Source organism: Watersipora subatra, chromosome 9, assembly GCF_963576615.1.
Source record: "Watersipora subatra chromosome 9, tzWatSuba1.1, whole genome shotgun sequence".
Taxonomy (NCBI): domain Eukaryota; kingdom Metazoa; phylum Bryozoa; class Gymnolaemata; order Cheilostomatida; family Watersiporidae; genus Watersipora; species Watersipora subatra.
In genome coordinates, this window is record NC_088716.1 from 39781116 (window position 1) to 39805808 (window position 24693).

At 35.6% G+C, this 24693-nt stretch overlaps 1 protein-coding gene across 1 annotated transcript; it reads right to left on the reverse strand.

The window, feature by feature from the left end:
• LOC137404379 (cilia- and flagella-associated protein HOATZ-like) lies at nt 1-23408 on the reverse strand. The gene is made up of 4 exons (XM_068090578.1): nt 23210-23408; nt 14191-14229; nt 7034-7164; nt 1-655 (listed from the first exon to the last, which is right to left on the reverse strand). The coding sequence occupies exons 1-4, from the start codon at nt 23397-23399 to the stop codon at nt 437-439; spliced, it is 579 nt and encodes a 192-aa protein (XP_067946679.1). The 5' UTR covers nt 23400-23408; the 3' UTR covers nt 1-436.
• Nucleotides 23409-24693: the final 1285 nt, after the last annotated feature.

Sequence of the window (24693 nt, forward strand, 5' to 3'; positions counted from 1 at the left end):
TTGTGACATTAAGAGAAATATATTAGTAAAAACAATAAATAAATACAAAAGGAATGACAATGTTGGACGGAAAGATAATAGCTTTTAGATTTAATTTATACACACAAAGATTGACTATCGGTGAATGAATGCAAAATCATCGACCCTAGCAAGGTCAATAGTTCATTATAACTCGACAAGAAATGTTGTTTTGTAAAATATCACTTTTCCAATATTAGAAGCAAGACTAAGCTCACATAAACGAAGCAAGCGCAAAAATTCATATGTAAACATTTCTCTGAATACACGAGTGATTTGCATTAATAAGATACAGTCTCAGTTCACCAGTGTACAAATTATACATGTAAATGTATCCAGAAACATTAGCACCCTGGAAAAAGGCAGCCAAGAGTAACTCGATGAACTCATGGAGAACTATAGACAGCACAAAATTCCTTCACTCTAATGATATAGCTGTCTCATCGACAGGCTGCTTGCATTTCGGTTTCGTTTCAAGCTGCTTCTCAAACCTCTCAATGTCATCAAATGCTTCAAAAGCCTCTCGAAGCTCCTCTTCTGCAGGGTCGAGGTCATCATTATACTCTGAAGGTATTGGCGGAAGTACCTGCAGTGGCTCAGCTGCTATGATCGTCTGTTGCTTTGCGACGGACTGGACCTGAAAGAATAACAAACACAGCCGTCTTGAAGGGGAACCTTTTTAAACTAAAGTGACTGCTGTTTTAAAAAAAATAAAGTACATTACTGTAAATGGTGATACACCAGAAACCTTACTCAATGCCAAAAACAATAAGAATGCATCGCTGACTAGCTTATTCAACAAAATAGTTTGTAGTAGCCAATCAGTGTCCTTTCTCAATATAAAAAGCCTGTTGTAGCCAATCAGTAATCAGCCTGAATAAAGATTTAGCCTGTAATACTACAATAGCTAACCAGTGTCAACTATAGATAAGAAAATAGATCGTAGCAACAAATCAGTGTCCAGTTTAAATAACAAACTAGCCCGAGATAGCCAATCAATGTGCAGCATAAACAATAGCGAGTGTGAGCACTTTTGGGTATAGTAGAAACTCATCTAACGTAAATTCCAGATAACGTAAAAAAATTATCTGAAGTTATTGCTCCCTTCTACGTAAAAATTCCATATAACGTAAAGTGTTAAGTTGGGCGAGTTTTCAAGATCGATTTGAATGTTAGTTTATTTCGCCACATTTGCGGAAGAAAAGATGCCGTGCATGTAGCGGCATTTTTATATATACAGTGGTAGAACAGGTAGAACCGCTTTTTATAAAGATTTTGTTGTTTTACCTTATTGTAGACATACAAAATATTTGTTAATAGTTTGACTTTGCAGAATAGACTCCTGTTTAGAAAAATAAGCAAATCGTTGTAAATGAACGTTGAAAATGTGCAGTTCCTATCAACTTGTTGTAAATTTACTGCAATCATGGTCTATAAAACCAGTGATGATGATAATAAAGAGAAAAGTTGTTGATGCAAACCAATAATTCTGCAGTTACGATACAGCCCAAAAATTAAAAGAGTTGAGTTAAGTTTTTCCTTTTTGCATGGCCGAGGTGGTGAATTTGGAAAGATCATGGAACAGATTAGGCAATTTCCATGTATTTTACTGTTCTTATAATGTAAATTCCCTATAATGTAAACGTTCCTGGACCGGAATATTTACGTTATAAGAGCGTCTACTGAGCGCATAATATGTTAGCATACATGTATAACTTGTTTACTGTATATCACAACAGTAAAACTAATAGTTGCAAAGCATTTCATTCAAGTAACAAAAACAAAACGAGTTCTAAAATCTATTTCATTTTCATTTAATTTTAAATTTATTTCAAAATTAATTTTTCAAATGCTAAATGTAAAAGTTTAGTGAGAATAACTTGGCAATTTTTGTGAAGCAGTACAAATCAGTAGCAAGCCAAAAACTATTGCTAGCACGAACAGGTGTCTAGAATCCGAGCTCTACATTCACCATAGTGCCAGATGAGTGCCTGCTAGTATATAAGGTCTGGTCACTCATGTACCAGAGATGATTTTAAACATTTGAATGTCTACAGTGTTGCCTCTCTTATGTATCATAAATGTAACACGTCAACATTCCTACAAACTATTAAAATCATTAAATAATCAAAAAATTGTTGTTAATTGTTTGGTTTGTATCTATGAAACACGACAAACAGTAATCGACCAAGAATGATTTTTAGCAAGCATAGATAGCAGTTCAGTGAACGGGTCAAAATATATTGAGAACAACGGTAGATGATATGAAATGTCATTAAATAAAGAGGAAACCATGCCATGTGTTACCAGACTTCATCAAGCATATTTAAATGCTCGTTAAAAGAAATATTCTTTAAACAGATTACTAAGTTGCATATCATCAGTTGAGTCCATTAGGAAAATATGTTTGTGTGTATGCCAACCCAGATTCATTTCCAATGATCCATCTGAGATCATTGGAAATGCGAAGCATTTTGGAGTAAAGCGCTAACCACTACATCACACTGCCATATTATGGAATGATTGTGGACATGCTTATTACACATGCCAATCGTTGATGGCGGCGGACTGCCTGTACAAAAGAAGAAAAATCAGCGCTAAGACTTCCCAACAATGCTATAAATATACAGTGCGTCTTTGGCTTCAATGACCCTGTTATACGATTTTTTTCACTCTGCGACGTAGAACACGCAGATTTGTCGCCCTCTTTATACAACATATTTTTTGCCATGTAAAAGCAGCAAAAACTTTTCTCAATATTAAAATTTGGCAGTCGGTGTGCTGATTACATTGGAATAACCAATATGCATATGCATAACATATGCTGCGATATGTTATGCATATACATCTACATATTATGTATATACATACATACGCACATGCATATGTATACCTGTACATGTATGTATACATACATATAGCCTACATGTGTACATACATACATATATATATATATATATATATATATATATATATACACATGCAAACAGTATTTTGCAGTTTATGGAGTCGAGCAATTGCAATTTAGAGTTTGTGTAACCTAGACAGAGTTGAGTGAGCTATAAGAAGAATAAACAGACACCATTTCAGGGATTTCTACAGCTGGTCCATTCAAATCATAAAACAGACAGTTAGCCATTAAACAACATTAAAAACCTATGTTAGCAAGATTAGGGTGGCAGCTTGGTGAGTTGCTCACAAACATACTAGAGCAGTATTGGTAATGATACATAAAATCGAGAATCGTGTCCTCTTTTCTACAAGCTGATTAGAAAGAGAGCAGACAACTCCTTATACCAGTCTCTAGTAACTGATTAACATATGCCAGTACTTGTCTAAACAATATGTGACCCAGGCAGTCAGAATGTACAATTGTGCTGAAACCACATTTTTGAGTTATTTAAAGATTTAAAATCAGCAAATTCTGAGGACTTTAATAAATTTTAAATTTTTTAAATCGGATTATTTATGCCCAGGTTATGCAAGGTTTAGTAGAGAAAGTCTCGTGATGAACTAAAACTGTTGTTTTGAGTTTAAGCAAGATAAAGTTGGTGATTCATGAACTGTAAATCATGGTATTTGTTTACAAATCAAAATGCCATAGCAACCGACCACTTAATCTCGACCTATATTGATGAAACCTGGCATTCTCCACAATAAAACCTTGAAAAAGATGATCGTTGAATTTTTATTCCAATTCGATTGACGGTTGACCTCCGAAAGGTCATGGTAAGGCTAACAATATATGTGGCTAAAAGCTCACTGTCCTGAAGATTTCCATTAAAAGGGTATGCTTCAAACTGGGCACTTCTCATCAAGCTACATTGCTATGACTGCATATAATGACAGTCCAACAACTTAACAAAGTGTTGGAAGTGTATTCAGAATTGTCCACCTATACAGAAGGCCATGGTGAGGTCAACGAAAAGTGACAACAGAGGGCATCAGGATGCGGAAATATCAACCCAACTCATCAAGTGACCATTCAATCTAGAGCTCTTTTTATGTAGTTTAACACTCACACAGTGTAGCACGAGTACACTGCAGGGATTTATGGTAGCGCATTGGAGGGATTTGTTTGTTATGCTAGTGGCAATTTGTCCTAACACAACCATATCCAATGTTTCCTTCCGTAATCCTTGATACACAGTTGTAATGAGGCTCAATTGTTCAGATGACATAAAACTAGCATAATTCCATACATTTGCACCCACTTATTAGTTTCATGTCAACAGCTAGAATGGGAATGTTATCAGCAGTGATAGGCTGATCGTTATTCTCTGTAATTTGATTTAATTCATTAGGATGATCGTTATTACTTGCATTATCGTTAGCAGCCACATATTGCGTAAGCAGCTGTATTTCTAAGGTTGCCCTATTATCACAATCCTCATCATCACTTTCACTATGATCTGAGGCAGCTGACTCAGATTCTAAGTAGAAATACTCATCTAAATTAATAGCATCAACTAGCTAGCGGTCATTTTGTTCTAGCCTGAAACATTAAAACAGGAAATAGCCACATACATGCGTGCACCCGTAGTTAGAGCCTATATTTATGATTTTGGGTTATGAAAAATCCCATAGCAACCACCGATATGGGCAGGCCTGTATTCACAGGTTGCAAGTTGGGGCGGCTAATGTTAGGCGACTAGTTATGAACACCTGAGGATATTGAGGGGGCGGTGTAAGCCCCCAACAGGTTTCTCTTATGTAGGGCCTTAGCCGGGCCTCTCATGTGAAGTTTTAAAAAAATTTATCGGAAAGTATCAACATTTTTCTATTTTTTGAGATTTGTTTCGTTCTAGGTGATGTGACTGACAATACATTTTTAAATTAAAATTGGCAAAACTTGACCGCAGTTAAAACGCTCAGAAAAAAGACATCTTTTTCTTTTGAGCGTTTTAACAAAGATGAATTTTGCCGATTTTATTTTAAGTTCATACGGAGGTTTCCACGCTTTCGATGGGACATGGCCAAGCGGATGTTTGGTAAAACTTGATATTTTGCAAACCTTTTTAAAGGTAATTAACAAGAATATTTTGCCACTTATGATAATAATGACGCCTAAGAACTACTAAAAGTTGATGTTTGTCTCTATGGCTTCGAATAAAGTGATTTCTACAGTGATAAAAACCGTCTCCATGGCTGTTAGGCAAATAAGTTTTTGAATAAATGATGTTGAGGTCGAGTTATCTGAAGCAATTTATCATTGCGTGGGAACGGACCAAACAAATCCGTTCGAGTTAACTTTGTGTTTGAGATGAAATGTTACATTTTATCCGAGGATGAGTTATCCGAGTTTGAATGTACTTAGCCGCGGAAAGTTCCTAAAAAGTTGGGGCGGCTCAGCCGTTCAGCCGCCCCAGGGAATACGGGCCTGGATATGGGTATAGCTAAATGGCAATTCTGGCTTTATGATTGGTCAGACACAAAAATAAACAAGACCATGTGAAAGAGCAGGTTTGAATGCACTATAAACCACTGTTTACTGTGAACAATGCATTTACCGCATGATTGTACATTCTGACGCCGGGGTCACATATTTTAAGAACTACAGGTTCATCTCGGGTACTTTTGGATTCTGTTCCTGTACCACATGCCTTTTCATTGAAAGAAATGCATTGAGCCATACTCGTAATACAAAATTTGCATCGTTGGGTGAGGGTGCTATCCGAACGCTCATCATATAGATACTATTGTGGAGCCTGTAAGTTTTCCAAGCTTTGACATGATTATAATATTCACAATTCAATGCAAAAATATTCAATATATGTGGACCCTTGCCATATGATTTTAATTGGTCCCATTGTTGGCATCGTAGAGCGAAAACGTCGTAGAAAGGGTGATGGAAACCTGCAGTAATTATCTAATGCAAACAACCCCGAGTAGAAAGCATCAACATTTTATATACTTACCGTACACATTAAAAATTAGTAACGAAATAATATGTTAACCTTAGCAACTGTATAGTTACCTAAAGTAACTTTAGTGAACTTCGAGGTTATGTTTTGCAATAAAATGTAGTATTACAATGTACTGTGCGCAGTATGTACTGTAATGGGTAATGTTATAATGATTAATGTAATGTTATATCTAAGCATATAACATAGACGTTGAATTTAATTAAATAAATTTGACTAAAGACCTACTGAAAGCTAAGTTTTAGAACGTATTTTGCAACACTAAACTTCAAATTCTTTATCGGCTAAAATTTTATCCCCTGTCTGTTTCTGGTTTCATTTTCACAATAACTAATAACGAATAACCCCGAACTTAGAGCAAGCGAGTATCGTTTATCTGCCATGCGTTGTGGGAGGGATTTCGACAAATAGCATATTAGCGTTTTCAGATATATTCAGGCGTATTTGTATAGGTAGTTATTCCGACGAATTCAACACTGACTGCCAAACTTGAATTTCGAAAAAAATTTCTGTTAATGTCGTATGGCAAAACAAGTTGTATGGTGAGGTCAAAAAAACAACATTCCACATAGTGAGGCAGAAAAATCGTATAACAGGGTCATCATAACCCAAGAGAGGCCTATACTTGGAATTTCTTTCACCTCATGAAAAATTTAATATTTTAGAGAAGTTGTTTGTGATAATAATAAAACACGCAGCAGAGTTTGTGAACATTTGCAGGTAAACGGAAACTACATGTGATAAAATAGACATAATAAAATCATACCTGGCACAAGAGATGAATCTGTTAACATTTTGTTCATGTTTTTGTAGCATTTGACAAAACTACAATATTTGTAGCTGATCAGGGATTTCCTGTCTGTTGACATAATTCAAGAAATGATCAACCATGACAGTTTCCCTTGCATCCTTTTTCAGATTATTAAAATATTTGTAAATAAATAGTGTCTTTAATTTTTCAACAACGCAACATCAAAACAATATCGTTGACACTTATTTTTGAGATCATTTTTGGGGTATAGAATCCGAAAACACCTTAATAACAAGATAGCACATAATATTTCCTGAGCTGTTATATAACCAGTGAGTACCTTCTCTCTTTTATCCTTCCTCATCTTATGTCGACACATATCCTGTTCTCGCTTGTCCAGCTGCGCCATTCTCTTCTTGTGTTGGTCTTCCGACTCCAATTTAAACACATTCTTTGTAAAATCTGTCAGCTCTGACAAAGATAGATAATAATAATTAAGCGGAACAATTCATTTTGCATTCTTGCAAGCTGGCACACAGGAGTGTTTTAGAGTAGAAATAGTGAATAAAGATTTTGCCAACCCTTCCCATCACCATAATTAGGCTATATTTTTTATTAACATATGAATGTTTTTCTATGCTGAGTACATAATAGACAAAAACAGTCTTTATCATAGTACTGTGGTTTTACATAAATAAATCAATCAACGATACTTCATCAGGATGAATATGACACATTACTTATATTCTACAGGAAAGAAAATCACAACAATTTATGCAAAACTTAAGTGCAACATCTTACATTTATGCAACAGAATCACAAATCCGGGTGAACCTTGTCGTAAATTGCTTCATGTTGTTTATTTAACGAAATAAAAGTATCATCCCATTTTTTTTAAAAAACTTTACTCACACATACTTAAGGAGAAATGTGACGCGTCCTCGCTAGAATTTTAATCAGCCAATAGGAGCAAGGGTTCGCCACGAAATTTTGAGCAGGACCGAAATGGTTCGTTTCGGCCAGAAATGTCTTTGGCTGAACAGTGTACAACTGACAGCGACGTATTTTTGCGTCGTCTAGTTCGTTTCGGCGCTCGTGTGACCATGCCTTTAGAGTGCAAACTGCAGCTCTATCCTAGTAAGCAATTACAGCATAGTATACTTTATCCAGTGATATGATCTCAGTCTATAAAGGTCTTGTACTAGGACATACTGAAATGTGTATAAATGTATATTGGACCAATATGGTTGGATATGGTTGGACCATATGGTTGAATATATGGAATATGGTGATATGATCTCAGTCTATAAAGGTCTTGTACTAAGACATACTGAAATGTGTATTTATGAAAAAGCCAATCTAACTTGAATACAGGAATGTAACCAATTATCTGCAGTTTAATTCTGCAATTGATTTTGTGTTTCTCTCCAATTACAAACAACGCTATTGTTGATTGGATAGCATAAAGTTCTACTAGATACATTTGGTTGGCTAGAAAGCTATTTCCATAATGGCTAACATGTGCAGAACTCACAGATATGTTTCCGCACCGAAATTGGCTTACAGACTTTTTAACAGACTTTTGTATGATCTCTATTTATATTAGTATATTTTGCTATTTTTAAATATTTAATAGTTAAATAAGTCAATTGCAAATAGCTGACATAGGTATTTATTGAAAAATAATGACGTTTTTGGTTGTTTTCTGATCCCTATCTCACTCATGCGAAACTGCGCACCTCATTCGGAGATCATATAGCATTCACGAAAAGGATTCCCAGGGTTTTCCATGGCGTTACGGTGGTTTTGACTGAGTGAGATAGTGATCAGAAAACAACCAAAAACGTCATTGTTTTTTAATAAATACCTATCTCAGCTATTCACAATTGACTTATCTAATCATTAAATATTTAAAAAGAGCAAAATATACAAATATAAATTGAGATCATACAAAAGTCTGTTAAAAAGTCTGTTAACCATATTTGGTGCGTAAAAATACCTCGAACTCAAGAGGTTTACAATAGTCATTTAAGATGAACTCACACAAAATTTTAGTGCAATTTCTGTGCATTAAAAAGCATCAGTAATTTTCTAATATTATCGATTGTTTTTGTTGTTTGAGGTGCTTTGAATACAAGGTTGTATCAAAATTAAAATCAACAAAACTTAATCGTGGTTCAATCACTCAAAAGCAAAATTTTCGCCGAAATGACTGCCTATCTCTCTTGTTATTGATACCAGCTATTACATTCAAATTGCAGTGTTAAGCGTCTCGATTCTGTTAGTTTTCTTGTCAAAGCGCTAAGTACTAGAGACGCCATAATCCCTTTCATTTGAATCTGAGCATTTTACCTGTCATCAAGTTTTGTCGATTTTAATCTTGAAACATCCTGACAGTCACACCACCTCAAACATCAAAAACAATTGCAAACTTTAAACAATCACAAATACATTTTGATAGAATCAATTAAAATTTTGCGAAAGTTCATATTCTACATATTTTACTATTTTAAGTTCATATTTTACCTCCAATAACGTAAAATCCAGATAAGTTAAAAATACTTGCAAAATTTCTGCTTCGTACAACGTAAAAGGTTTGTATAACTTGAAGTGTCAAGTTGGGACAAGTTCTCAAATTCGATTTGAACGGTAACATTCATGTATCACGCCGGACATGTGAAAAAATGACAGGCGTATAGCGTTGTATCTATTATGCATACAACTTCCATGACGGGATGAGATCGTGAGATCATGGGATTGTCGTATGTGTCGACAAAACAGAGAACAGGTTGCTGCGCGATTATTCAACATAAAAAAGGCGATCGATTGGTGCAGGTGTTACAGCGTCGGTCTACCAATCTGAATGTAATGAGTTGGAGAATCGTCGGAAATTATCTTCTATCCTAACTTAGACTCCTGAATACAGATAATACAGATAGACAACGGACAGGGAGACACCGCTCTTTTTATAACAAAAAATATTTTCGTTTTGCTCTATAGAAGCATCAAATATTTGTCATTAGTTTCAATTTGCAGAATTGACTTTGTCTAGAAAAAATAATCAATGTGAATGGACGCCGAGATATGCGTTTCACATCAACTTATTGTAAACTTACTGCAATTATAGTCTATAAAACCAGTGAAATTGATCATAAAAAGGAGAAAAGTTGTCAATGCAAACTAATAGGCCTAATACTGCAGTTACAGTACATCCAACCAATTAAAAAGTTAAGTCTAGTTTCTCCTTTTTGCATGGTCAAAGGGGTGAGTTTAGAACTATTTTGGAACGGACTAGGCAATTGACATGTATTTTACTGTTCTTATAACGTAAAACCCCTATAGCGCAAATGTTCCTGTTTATTTTGTAGGAGCGTCCACTGTACTTGGTAACGGCGGTCAAGTGTGAACTCCAAGGCTAGACCTGAGTACAACGAAAAAATTTTGAGGCTTTACTTGATGCCATTGTTTTCCTAAGGGCCTGGCCAAAAAAGAAATCCCTTCGTAACAAAAATAGAAAACTTGATGCGCTGTTAAGTTGCCTTTCAAACAAAACTATTATTTAACCAGAATTCATGTATATTTGAGGAGCTACAGCAACATGTGTCATACCAAGTTGTTAGACCAAAACAAATCTTATATTCTTTTTGGTATTAGTTATGTTATATCAAAGACTTGTAAAACCAATATTTTAATAATTGTTTGGTTTGAGCTTCTGATGAATAAACCACATTTTCTCAACGATTTCATACTGTAAAACCTGGGCTGTGAGAAAAAACAGTAAGTCATTTCGATCTCCAAGGGTCATAATAAGGTGTCTGAGTGCAACAGCACTTATTTTGGTGACACATGCCAGCACGTGTGAGAATAGAGAGACTTAGAGGGTATTGCCATATCAGAATGGAATGCAATGTACATAAGGTCTCTAGTAAAATTATCCAATTCAGGCTCAAATAAATGGACAATTTAAAACTTTGTGCAAGATGCAACATTGCAGATTAGTTATAAAGTGTGTTTACAAGGCTGATGAAAAACCTATGACAATAGAAAAATAACCAAGTCTCAAGAGTAAAGTATCACAGAACCAGTGATATCAAAGATTATCAAAAATATAGCTAGCTCTGGCTGATGAATATAAATTACAAGACTACCAACAAATCCACGAATAACAGCGCATGGTTGATTACAATCTCTTAATTCACACGGCCATTACTGTTATTATTACTAATATTCTTATTAAGTCGATTACTATTATGCATGACTGTTTATTACAGCTGTGTACTCAGTGGTTGCAAACATCCTATTACATTTGCAAAACTAGATTTCCAAAACTTCTAACAAGTTTCATGAAAGGACAACCCCAATTTTTCTCGTGTGTTTATATTTTCGCGAAAGGAGTAAAACCAATAATTGGTTTTACTCCTTTCGCAAAAATATAAACATACGAGAACAAAAAAAGAACAAATATTGTTCTTTTTTCCAGATATATAGCTTCCACACAAAGGTATATCAACATACGATCTCAGAAAATGCTCCTATATAAAAATTCTTCATTTTAAATAACTATTTCTTCTAAGGAATAACTAGAATCCATTGCCACCCTCCCAAAATAATTCAAACCAACCCTAACTAGTACAAAAACACTTTTCCTTAAAGGTTGACTTGCAACAAAATTCTCATTACGGTTATTTAGTATCAAAACATTCACCATGTTTTACTCTGTTGTGTTTTAGGTGCCAAATATGTGGAAATGTGATTACAAGCTCTTAAAAGCCCAAAAACGAAAAGCCCCCGTAGATTGGAATCCGTTTATTTTTCTGATGTAGTCATGATAGTTTGGTTATTGTCTTGTCATGTGATGTTCTCACGTGAATTGAAAGGTCAATAAAAAGCTTGATATAAAACTTATCGTAGCACTAGTTTATGATAAACACTTCGGATTTTATTGAAGACCCGTATCAAATATAGATGCTTGCTACTTTACAGTTTGTTTCGGCTTGAACTAATCGTCAAGTCGTAATCTGATCATGTGACCCAATACTTCGAAACTAATTTTTGCAGCACTTTTCGATTATCACAGGTGACCAACAGACTCGTCATGATTATCAGACAATGATATGCACTCCTTCAAGCTAAAGTTAAAAAGTTTTACGAATTTTTACGGTAAGTTATGGGATATCAGTGCTAAAAGTGACAGCATTACAATGACGATAAGACAGACGCGTAAAAACAATAGACATGGTTTTATTGAATGCGTGAAGTATATTAGTGAAAATACATGTACTTCGACGAATAAGGTTGCATGAATGTGTAAACAGAAACCATCTACCACAACTACGTCACATTTGAACCGTTTTGGAAAGATAACCAAACTACGGTGGTCTTGTGTGGCTGCGATTAACTGTTCGTTTTTTAGCTTTTAAGAGATTTTAATCACATTCCCATATACAGTCAAACATGGATAACTCGAACTTCAAGGGACCGAGCAAAAGTGTTCGAATTATCAGAGCGTTCAAGTTATCAGAGCACTGTCACGTCCATATATTTACTTATTTATTAGTAGATACATGTACATATACAAACTATAATATAAATCAAAAGCACAAATGGCTTGTTTCAAATTAAATGCTTCTAATGTAAAGTTTAAAACGTTTTCATGAAAAAGTATAGAGATTTTTCAATCACTTGAGATTGGTTTGTTGTTTGAGGTGATGTTATTGCCAGGACGTTTTTTAGATTGACATTGGCAAAACTTGATCGTTGTTGAAATGCTCAAAAGAAAAGACATTTTTTTCTTTTGGGGTTTTACCCACGATCAATTTTGCCGTTTCTTCTTGAAGTTTATGCAGATTACCTTACTTTACCTGGGATTCGTTAAGAGCAACACTCCGAGGCAGTTCAATTAGAAGTTTTACGAGGTTTTACGGTACATTCTATATCACTCACGCTTTTTTAATAGATACTTATTGAATGTACACACGTATTCTGTGTTTAGGTCAAACGATGAATAGTTTTTTGTAGCTCAGACAACGTATACATTTAATTACACCAATTTTAAGACGTTTTAAACATTCAACATTCCGACGTTGATTTAACACGGAATCAACGTCGGAAAACTATTCGTCACGGGCTAGCCGGGTCACGCACTCAAGGATTTTCGCCACGCACATACAAAACAACATGCGATTTTTGTTTTGTATGTGCGTGGCGAAAATCCTTGCGCGCGTGACCCGGCTAGCCCGTGCTATTCATCGTATCGCAGTATAAATCAATTTTCACCAAACTTTTAGAAAAGTCGTTGACAAAAATATTTTGCCGATGGTGGTAATAACGACGCTTATGAATTACGAAAAGATGAAGTTTACCTCTATGGCTTTGAATAAAGTGATTTTCTAAAGCGATAACAACCGTTTCGGTAGCCGTTGGGCAAAAAAGCAGTGCGAATTAACAGTGTTGAGTTCGAGTTATCTATAGCAATTTATCATTACGTGGGAACGGACCAAAGGAAATGTTCGAATTAACCATGTGTTCGAGCTATCCATGGACGAGTTATCCATGTTTGACTGTATTTTGCACCTACAACACAACAGAGTAAGACATGAATCTTTTGATATCAAATAACTGTAATGTGAATTTTGTTGCAAGTCAACCTTTAAAACTGACTTTGCCTGGCGCCAAACGGTACAAGTAAAGGAATATACTGCATTAAAAAACTCAATGGAATAATAGTTACGATGTTGAAAATGTTCCACATGCAAACAACATCATTTGAGTTAATGAGCATGATGATACTGCAAAAGCAATAGCGGCTACCACCATATAGAACAAATGTGTCAAACTCAGACTCTGATAGCCTACCTTATAATCAGATCTGGCCCGGGCCCACCTTGTAATCAGATCTGGCCCGGGCCCACCTTGTAATCAGATCTGGCCCGGGCCCACCTTATAATCAGATCTGGCCCGGGCCCACCTTGTAATCAGATCTGGTCCGGGCCTACCTTGTAATCAGATCTGGCCCGGGCCCACCTTGTAATCAGATCTGGCCCGGGCCCACCTTGTAATCAGATCTGGCCCGGGCCCACCTTGTAATCAGATCTGGCCCGGGCCTACCTTATAATCAGATCTGGCCAGCAAGATCATTTAACATTATTGTTATTCGTGGCCCGTCGATATGAAGCGCTGATGACATAATACTGCACAAAACTACAGATCCCATAATGCAACGCTTCAGCTGCCTTGCTGCGTGCTTCTTAGGCCAATTTAACTGGAAGTTTGTTTCAAAATGATAGTTCTGTCTGTTTTAATACATATTTATGTTCCAAAAAACATTTACTTTTAGTGTGTTCAATAAATGTTTATCCTGTTCGCCCCAACCTAGATTTTGTTTTGAATTTTGACCACTTGTACAATTGAGTTTGACATCCCTGATATAGCATTAGTTGTTCACAAGGTCAACGACTGTACTAATCAAATGATTCATGAGATATAGACTATACTTACTGAGCGGGTCTTCTTCTCGAAATTTAAACTTTTGCTTTTCTACAAAGATAGAGATACAAAATGGTAAATAAATGAATGATAGACAATAACATGTAGGTATATTATTATTGATAAATGAAGGAAAACTCCCAACATCTTATTTATGGGTACTTTGTATTGCTTTTTATGGAATTAATTGAGCAACAAAAACAGATTCTCTGACTTTAAAATGTCTAAACTTTAGGAGAGAACCATAACGGCTTTAGGTGAAATTAAGAGATTTAAGATGCTTTAGGATATTCTATGTGTAAAGGATGCGCAATAGGGCAAGAAAATTGTTCAGATTCCAATGGGCTATCCCTCAGTATTTTAGAAGAAACTTTTTGCTTGGGGCATATTATGGCACGGACTACTGAATCGGATCCATTACCAGTGAATAACCACATGCATGACGATGACTCAGCCAAAGCTCCGAGTTGAATTCTTAATGTGAAATTGAATTTTTTAGGCAAAGACAACAGGACACTTGCCTTAAAACAAAAATATTCAGTGTTTGCTAAAATGTTTTATTGAATTTTTTCTGGGGTCTGATAAGGTAATTACCATGTCAGGCCCATATTGTTTAAACCAGCATGTAGAAGATAACTCCAACTTTATAAAAATGTTTTCGACTACAAACTTTCGCATACTACATTTTGTGATGGATATTTTTTAATATTTTGTCTTGTGTATCTCTAAGGTATGCGCAAGGAATCTTAAAATACCAATCATATTGTCTTGACCTATCATTGCTATCTTGAACCCCATTAAATTCTTACAGATGACAACATGTACTCGGTACACCAGTTGAACAAAATCTGATACAAGCGGAAAAAATAAAGCATTTAAAAAACATGCATGTTAAGATCAGGCAACTTCAAATCACTTACAACATGAACAGGAAATTTTAGTGTCACAACGACTAAATCCTTCCTAATCACTGTCACCAATCTGAGCTGGTTTGGAACGCTGTCAAAAACCAACGACCCGCAACAAACTGTTTTTTCAATTATATCTTTTGTTATTTCAAGAACATTCTATTTGTAAGCATTTGGGCTCACTACAAAATGGCTGTTACAAAATATACAAAAGGGAGAGCATTAATTGTTCACTAGAGGCATGATGCTGTATTGCAATCAATTGGCTTAAAACAAAGGTGAGCAAACCGCACATTACAGATGTCAAGAAATAGAGTATCGACTTGCATCCTGATGCGCTCTAAAGATTTAGAAATCGCAATGGCCAAAGACCTTGTGCAAATGCGACACCAGTTAGAAAAGCCTGAATACAACACAAACAAGAATACAGAAATAAAATCAAGAAGCACGTTATTCACGGTTTTTATCGGTAAGTTTTAAAATATATATCTATGCGAATAGTTGCACAAATGATTCAGAACTCTAGAACTGGATATTAAAACTCCATCGATATGCATGGTTTATTTTTTAGCATTCTTCACAAATCTAACATTTCAGAAGCTGCAAAACTATGAAGACTTCACATTGATGCACACCTGATGTGGTGATTTTATGACTAGCTGACAGGAATAGAAGTGTACCAGGTCTGCGAGAAGAGCAGTTGCCACGAGTTACCATTTAACACAGACTTAGCCATGGTTATCCAACTTGACGAGGAATAACATTTGAATGCTTCATTCTGTTGTTCTGCATGGCATCACTTAATGCCCTTAAGTGCACATATCTCCTCACATATGGCATTCATCAAAAATTAGCACTAAGATACAATAATAGACTGGCAACTGGACAACTAGCTTCTAAGACTATTCATCTCTAGACAACTTGTCTATAGCTTAGAAGGATTAGTTCAACATATTAGTGATCTGGGAACAAAGAACGTCCAACAGATGTAAAACTCGCCTGACAGTTGACAAATGGAAAGAGAACACAATTCCAAAATTTCCAACCCATATGAGTTTTGATAAAAATGTTAACATATAAACCCATTTTTGCTGATTTTAAGACAGATTTATTGAACTAAAAAGTTGCCTGTCTTGCACACAACTGAAACGCTCAGCCAAAATCAATGTTTCACCACAAAATTGTTTGCTAAGCTAGTTTAAAAGTTATTGTGATAAAACGGAGGCTTTTCTACAATAGAATTTCATTTTCTTACATGTTTTACATAAAACCAAATACAAATTAGCATTACTGCACGCCATCAGAATGTGGCCATGGAGCATTTCTAAAACTACCTGACCGTGCTTGTAAACAAGCCAACATAACTCTTAAGCGGACAAGTGTTTTCTTGGCAGCATTTGAGAAAAGACAAGATTTTGCGGAAAGAAAATTGTCTCCAGGAGAGGTTGTATTAGGAATTATTGATATTAAGTCATTATGGAGCAAACCGCTTAATATACAGTTCGTAATGAACCCTAGCTGCTTTAAAGAATAGTTGTTAAAAAGAAAAATTGTTTTTGGAGCATGTTATTTTGGAGCCAAGTGGTCTAAAATACAGTTGCATTAGAAACGAGCTGTCTTAAGGGCAAACTGTTCTAGTGACAAGTTGTCTAGTAGGTGGGCTATTTTGGATATAAGCTAAGGCGCATGATGCCTACAAACGAGGTGTCTCACAGATGAGATGTCTTAGAGCAGTGAGTTTTAGCATGGGTTCGATCGAAACCTAGGAGTTCGGTGAGTCACTCTCAGGGCTTAATTGGAAGTTTCTCAAAAGCAACAGCAAAAGTCACATTAAATTGCATAGTCATGCCTCTAAGAAAATAATTTGTTGTGAGTCCATGCAATGTGTCGTGTTCTTTGAACACAGTGATGGTAAGACACAGATCATTTTGTGCACTAGTAAAACATGCTTTGAATATGAACAAAATTATTTTTCCCCAATTTTCGATTAAGAAGGGTTCGGTGAAAACGCATATGAAACTGATGGGGTATGTCCAACAAGGTTAAAAACCGCTGTCTTGAAGACTGGCTGTAGTATTTACGACTTGACATAAAATATCTTTATCGACAAACAGTTACATAGACTAGTTGTCTGAGAGATGAGGTGACTCGAAACCTAGACCGTTAGGACATAAAAAGGCTACATACTAGAGGGCGATTAACAAGCGGCAGCAGTAGAAAAGCAAACACAAACAAAGAATTCTAGCTTTCTAACTCATGTACCATCATCAAGTGTTGACGCTGAGTTGTTCCCTGAAACAACAGCGAATGACTGTTATACTTTAATATCGAGTTCCAAGCATCAGTAGCAACTAACACTGAATTAACAGGTAAACATAACAGTGATGCAAGAGACAGAATAACATCTGTGAGAACTGACTGCCTGCTCTCGTGGCATACCTATTAGCTATTATGCTAAATCAAATTTGTAAGATGTTGTCACCATTTTTCCTCCATGAACAGCTCCTAGAACGACCAACCCCAGATGCCAAAATCTATTTCAGTAAAATCAGGTTTAAAACCTGATAAAAAGATTTGTGTTTTATAGCTTAAAGGGTATCGTGGTAATAGAGAAAATCGTACAGACAACCCCTAGATGCAAATGTGGGAGGCCTACTCTACGACCAACGATAACCTGCACAGAATTAATATTATTATTAGTACAATGATACCTTGGAATACGAGCTTAATGCATTGCGGGACCGAGCTCCTGTCTATTCACTTGCATCTCAAATAATTTTTATCCATAGGAAATACCTAAATACCAATTGATCCGTTTCCATCCTCTAAAAATGTCTAAACCAAGATATTCCAAAATACAGTTAAATAACATTTAATATAGCGCAAATAATCACACAATACTTTCAGAAACAGAGTCACTAGCCAATTCTTTGTGCTTGATCCATAATAATAGTAACCACTCCATTTCATTATGCACATTACTTCATATCTCCGAAATAGTGGTGAAACCTTTGGAAGGCTGTAGCTTCTTTATGGCCTCCTGCCTAATAATCGTCAATATTGTAGAAGGATTGCGGCAATATTTACTTGCCAATTTGATTACATGAACACCATGCTCATGCTTCGCTATAACTGCACACTTATCTTCCATCGTTATCACCTACGTAGGCTTTTTCTTTTCATCAACTTCGCCTTCAGACTTGCGACCCACGGTTGATAACATGATAAAGGTATATAATACAAAATAAAACAAAACACGTGTGAACGGAGTGGCAGCGAGAACTAAAAAGGCTTTAGCAAACGCTGTGCTTCCTTCCTACCGGCACTCACTGTGATCATCGATTCGTATCTAAAATTTTTTGTCGCATGTTAGAACAAAATTCTTAAATATTTCATGCTGTACCTCAAATAAATCATATGTCGAGGCAATCGTGTTTCAAGGTCCCACTGTATTTCGCTTGATGATATGTAAACAACCGAAAATCAGGGTTGGCAAAAATATTGAATTGAATATATTGAATTAAAAAAAATATCATATCACTGATACATATCATGATATTTATTGATACAGTGAAACATGGATAACTCGCCCTCGGATATAGCGAACACATGGTTAACTCGACTGGATTTGCTTGGTCCGTTCCCACGCAATAATAAATGGCTCTATATAACTCGAATTCAACACTGTTATAACGAACTGTTTTTTGCCCAACCGCTACCGAAACGGTTGCTATCGCTTTAGAAAATCACTTTATTCCAAGCCATAGAGGTAAACCTCAACTTTTTGTAATTCATAAGCGTCGTTATTACCTCCATCGGCAAAATATTTTTGTCAACGACTGTTCTAAAGGTTTGGTGAAATTTGATTTATACTTCTATACGATGAATAGCACGGGCTAGCCGGGTCACGGGCGCAAGGATTTTCGCCACGCACATACAAAACAAAAACAGCATGTTGTTTTTGTTTTGTATTTGCGTGGCGAAAATCCTTGAGTGCGTGACCCGGCTAGCCTGTGATGAATAGTTTTCCGACGTTGATTCCGTGTTGAATTAACGTCGGAATGTTGAATGTTTAAAACGTCTTAAAAAATGTTGTAATCAAACGTATACGTTGTCTTAGCTAAAAAAAACTATTCATTGTTTGACCTAAACACAAAATACGTGTGTACATTCAATAAGTATCCATTCAAAAAGCGTGAGTGATATAGAATGTACCGTAAAACCTCGTAAAACTTTTAATTGAACTGCCTCGGAGTGTTGCTCTTAACGAATCCCAGGTAAAGTAAGGTAATCTTTGCAAAAACTTCAAGAAAGATCGGCAAAATTGATCGTGGGTAAAACGCTCAAAAGAAAAAGATGTCTTTTCTTTGAGCATTTCAGCAACGATCAAGTTTTGCCAATGTCAATCTAAAAAACGTCCTGGCAATAACATCACCTCAAACAACAAACCAATCTCAAGTGATAGAAAAATCTCTATACTTTTTGATAAAAACGTTTCAAACTTTAAATTAGAAGCATTTAATTTGAAACAAGCCATTTGTGCTTTTGATTTATATTATAGTTTGTATATGTTCATGTATCTACTAATAAATAAGTAAATACATGGACTTGTGACAGTGCTCTGATAACTTGAACGCTCTGATAATTCGAACACTTTTGCTCGGTCCCTTGAAGTTTGAGTTATCCGAGTTTCACTGTATTTAAGAAAAAAAATTTGAAGCTAGGTTGAATTTGTATGGTGTTTACGTTGTGATTGATGTATTTTAAAGGTTGTATGGGACCAGTCAGCAATGTTTAATACCAAACTAACAAATACTTGATTTATTGTAAGCCTAGTATAATAATATTTATAAATATGAAAATGTTCATCAAACATTGGATTGGAAATCATGACATATATGCAAATTACAAACAAAATAGTGCAAATAGTAAATACACACTATGTTAGTCCAAGCATGTTTTAATGTCCTACTCTTGTCTAGTTTAGGTATTTGTAAACAAACACCAGCTTGACAGCCTTCACCACATCGGGACGATTTCTCAACTTGCTGTGAACCAGTCCACATGATGAAAACATTTTCAACACTAGCAGTCAGAGTTATATCATCATATTTATAGATTTTATACTGAGCCAGAATCCTTTGAAGTTACTCATTGAAAGATTTTTAAAGAAAATGATGAGCTGAGTTACTCTGTCATCTCAGTGAGTCAGTGTAATGCGCTTACAATTTTGTTTCTGGGTGTCAGATTGTTCAATTCAAAATCATGGATTATGAAGTTCAAAGGGTTTTCAGCAGGCTGGTCTTCCAATAAGGCAATAAAATATAACAGGTTAACATGAGATGAGATAATCAGGTTAGGGAGATAGTACTGGGATGAAGGAATACAATTTAGATCTGAAAAACTTTTCTGAACTCAAATACTAATTATTTGGTCTACCCAATGTCACCTCCTTGGTCTGGCTGTCTTTGTTTGTCTGTGTTGGGTAAGCCTAAAGGCATGGTTACACGAGCACCGAACCGAACTAAATGACGCAAAACGACGTCGCTCTCAGCTGTAAAAAGTTCAGCCAAAGACATTTCTGGCCGAAACGAACCATTTCGGTACTGCTCGAAACTTCGTGGCCGAACCCTTGCTCTTTATTGGCTGGTTAAAATTCTAGAATTCTAGCGAGCACGCGTCACATTTCTCCTTACGTGCGTTTGTGTAAAGTTGAAAAAGAAATGGGACGATACTTTTATTTCATTAAATAAACAACATGAAGCAATTTACGACAAAGTTCACCCAGACTTGTGATTGTGTTGCATAAATGTAAGATGTTGCACTTAAGTTTGTCATAAATGTAAGAGAATGGTTGTGACTTTCTTTCGTGTAGAATATAAGTAATGTGTCATTATTCATCCTGATGAAGTATCGTTGACTGATTTATTTATGTAAAACCACAGTACTATGATAAAAACTGTTTTTGTTTGTTATGTACTCAGCATAGAAAAACATTCATATGTTAATAAAAAATATAGCCTAATTATGTTGATGGGAAGGGTTGGCAAAATCTTTGTATCGAGTGATTTATTTTGAGCAGCTGAATGATCTTCTGATAAATCTGCTGTGTAATAATAATTTATAATTGTTCCTCAAAGTTTTTTGTTTACAATAGAAATATTTTACTCAAATACATAACAACTACTAATGAAACCGTGTCCTGTCTCTATACGTATGGTATCTAGGAAGCGAAGTGACTTCGGATGCCAAGTGACATGTGCCACGAACCGAACCAGCCTCCGAACCGATCCTACGTCGGCTCGGTGCTCGTGTGCCCGCGCCTTAATAGGCCCCTATGCAAGTATTTGATGATTTTAGGTGTTATTTAGCATTTTTAGACTGTTAACAATAGTTGTAAGGTGAAAACGGAGTGACAAAATGGATATTTTTAAAAACATCGATTTTTTGACCCAAAAATATCATATCTATCGGCGATATATATCGATGATATATATCAAACCAACCCTGCCGAAAATATTTAGGACTGACAAGTCATTCATGGACAGTGTTGCTGCTGATATCGGCGACACCTGACTGGTTTAGTTTACCATTAAGCGCGAATGTTTTATAAGCATACAATGATTTTAATTTTTAACAAACAATCTGGGTTGTTTGACTACTGTCACAAGTGAGAACTAGAGGTAATCAATACAAAAATGCAGCCCTGATCATTGGTATAACCAATAAATGTCACAAGGACTTAAAATATGAACTACTAAACAAAACTGGTACATGAATTGAGTGTTTTTTAACTTTGACTAAGCAACAAAAAGTCATAAATTGCAGAAAGGTTGTAAATTAAAAGGATTACCTTAAAATGTACCTTAAAATGTGTTGGAACTGGAAACCTCCTTTAATTTGTTGTCAAAAGAAGCAATAACATGTATAATTTTTCTAAGTTACTTGAGCTTGTTTGCATCATACAAACTTCATTTTTATATCAATAACAGAAAAAACTCAGTGGTTGTTTTGGTCTTTCCCGAATTACATACCAGAAGGCATTTTTCTAAACAAATCTCATGGGTTTGGTAAAAGTTGAAAGAGACTATCCTAGCTTGGAAACAAAATGGCAGGTTCGCATTAAATCCTAACAAAAACCGTATATTTAGGAAAACCATCCATCATAGCCAACAGTGCTCCGAGTAATGAGCTAACCACCACGCTAACTATAATCCTATTAACTAAAAAAGAAGTGAAGGAACCATAAAGCTTTGAACAATTATTTGCATTACCACAGGATGAAATAAAGATAGCTCATGAAAGATAAAAAAAAGTGATGTTGAATTCATAAAAACATGACAGCTTGAACATTTACAATTAAAAAAAGTTAACAGAAATCAGTGAGACAACAAAAGTATCGAAAAATCAAAAAAAGGAGAGGCAGCAAAGGAGACCAATATGGAGGTTGTACGAAAACTAGATAAAAATAGGTCATAGTCACTAACCTTGTCATCTTTAATAATTATTATTTATTTACACATGCTATCCACAAACCGCTACGAGAATAACTGGCTTAAATTATATATATTAGTTACATGTATGAGATAACTCGCTTCAGATTCTGGCCTGTATTACATAGGCCTACACCGGTACCTGTCAAACGCACATTATCATGCACAACTGCGTAGATGTGATCAATGTAACATAGGCCTATTTGCTACTTTAATGTATTTCATTTGCGTTGTCTGTTTATAAGTTGGTGTATTTATCAAAATTTTAGTTTAAAAGCAACAAATGTACCACATCATAAATATTCCAAAATCCTGCAGCAACGTAATACTACATACAAAGCTAGGTTACCCTCCTAATTGTAATCAATTTTCAGACAAGTAAATATCGATGAAAAGTTGCAGATATACCCAACGACACCATTCAGTGAACGCAGCCAAATTAGCAGCAATACACCTTTACGTTTGTTGTTTCGTTTTGTTTTCGTTTTTTGCTTCTCATACGTGTACCCGGTAATTATATTTCGCTTTATTAAAAAATCTTCTTTAACTATAGTGCATAAGGCAGATAAACAATGCCTAGGCGGCGCTGTAGAGACAAATTTTGGTTAAATTACCTATACACAAACGTACCATGCGTCTTGATTGGACAAGGAGCAATTCGCTGGCGCACATCGGACGAAACTAGACGAGACTCAATAGTAGGATTGAGATGTATAGATTTCCAAAACGTCTTTAGGTAAGCGGTATTTTCTTCTGAAGTCCCTGTAAACACAGTTTTGGCATCGCTAATTGGAAAGTCTGATACGATGTGCGCCGCCATGATGATCCATTAGCAACAAACATCGCATATTCACGTTATACGCGATGCGTCGGTTGCCCGCGTAAATAATTCAGTCGATAATTCACCAATTAGCGTTCCGTTTACAAAAGGATGCTGGTCCAATAGTTACTCGTTGTGCACCGGTGTAGCCGTTTCGCAGACATGTGCTGAGTGGAATTGTAATAATACATTCTTAGTAATAGTAATACATTCTTAAAATTGCATGTTTGCTTTCACTTTAAATTAAGTTCTCAAGGCCTGTATTGCTTTAAATCAATACAATGAGTACACACGATCGCGTTTATGCATCCACAAGTTAAAATTTTAGTTTAACAACTTGCACACGCATTATTTTCTTGTCGTCGTTTTTAATTGAAAATAATCCAGCTGATTTTGCGCTACGTATTTTAGATAGCAGTTGCAACAATGCTAATTTGCATGAGCACAGACAGCAAAATATGCTTTATTCAATACAAAAAGGGTATTTGTAAGAACGCATTCACAATACGTAAATAATGCAAATATCAAGTCAAGTAAAAATAAATTTTAATATTGCAATCTATACACTTTTGTTCCTAAATTTAGTCTAGTCACTCGCAAACAGTAAGTCAGCTAAAATATTGTAATTCTTGGACAACTTTTTATCATTAATTTTAAATAGTGTTGCGTGTGTCGGTGATATGAGAAAGTGATTGTTTATATGTTCATCAATGCTAGGGGTCCTACCACACAAAGTTGTCGTCGGAATAGTCACTTTTAAAATCACTGTCGTCACTTTTAAAGTCACTGTCACCTTTTTCAAGTTGGTAACCAAAACAACCTCTTTCTTCACATTCGTTATTTTAATACAAATATCCATTCTGGTGGCACTGGGTTGCATTAAAAACCTGAAACTCGCTCATTTTGAACTTCTGCTAACCAAAATCATGGCTCAATTAGCGACCTTCACAAACTTATTAGTGATGTTTGGGAGCGTTGCTGATTACTCCTCGAAGAGTGACAGCCCTCTTAGGTTTTTAGGGCTACATTTCTTGTACAGAAAATATACCGAGATTGTCTTTAATAATCGCTGTCAGTCACAGACTTGGAAACGGATTTGCTGTCAATGTCGTGGCATTTCATTGCTGTTTACTTTAACTGTTTGGCAGTCTATAAATGCTGAGCCAGATGCTTCTAACCAAAACTAGTGAAGTTTCGGTCGAATGTGTTGATTTATGGGCAAATAATAAGTTAGTAAAAGTACGGCTACACGTTAAAAAATTTTCATTGGTTCTAACCAAAATAACAAAATGAT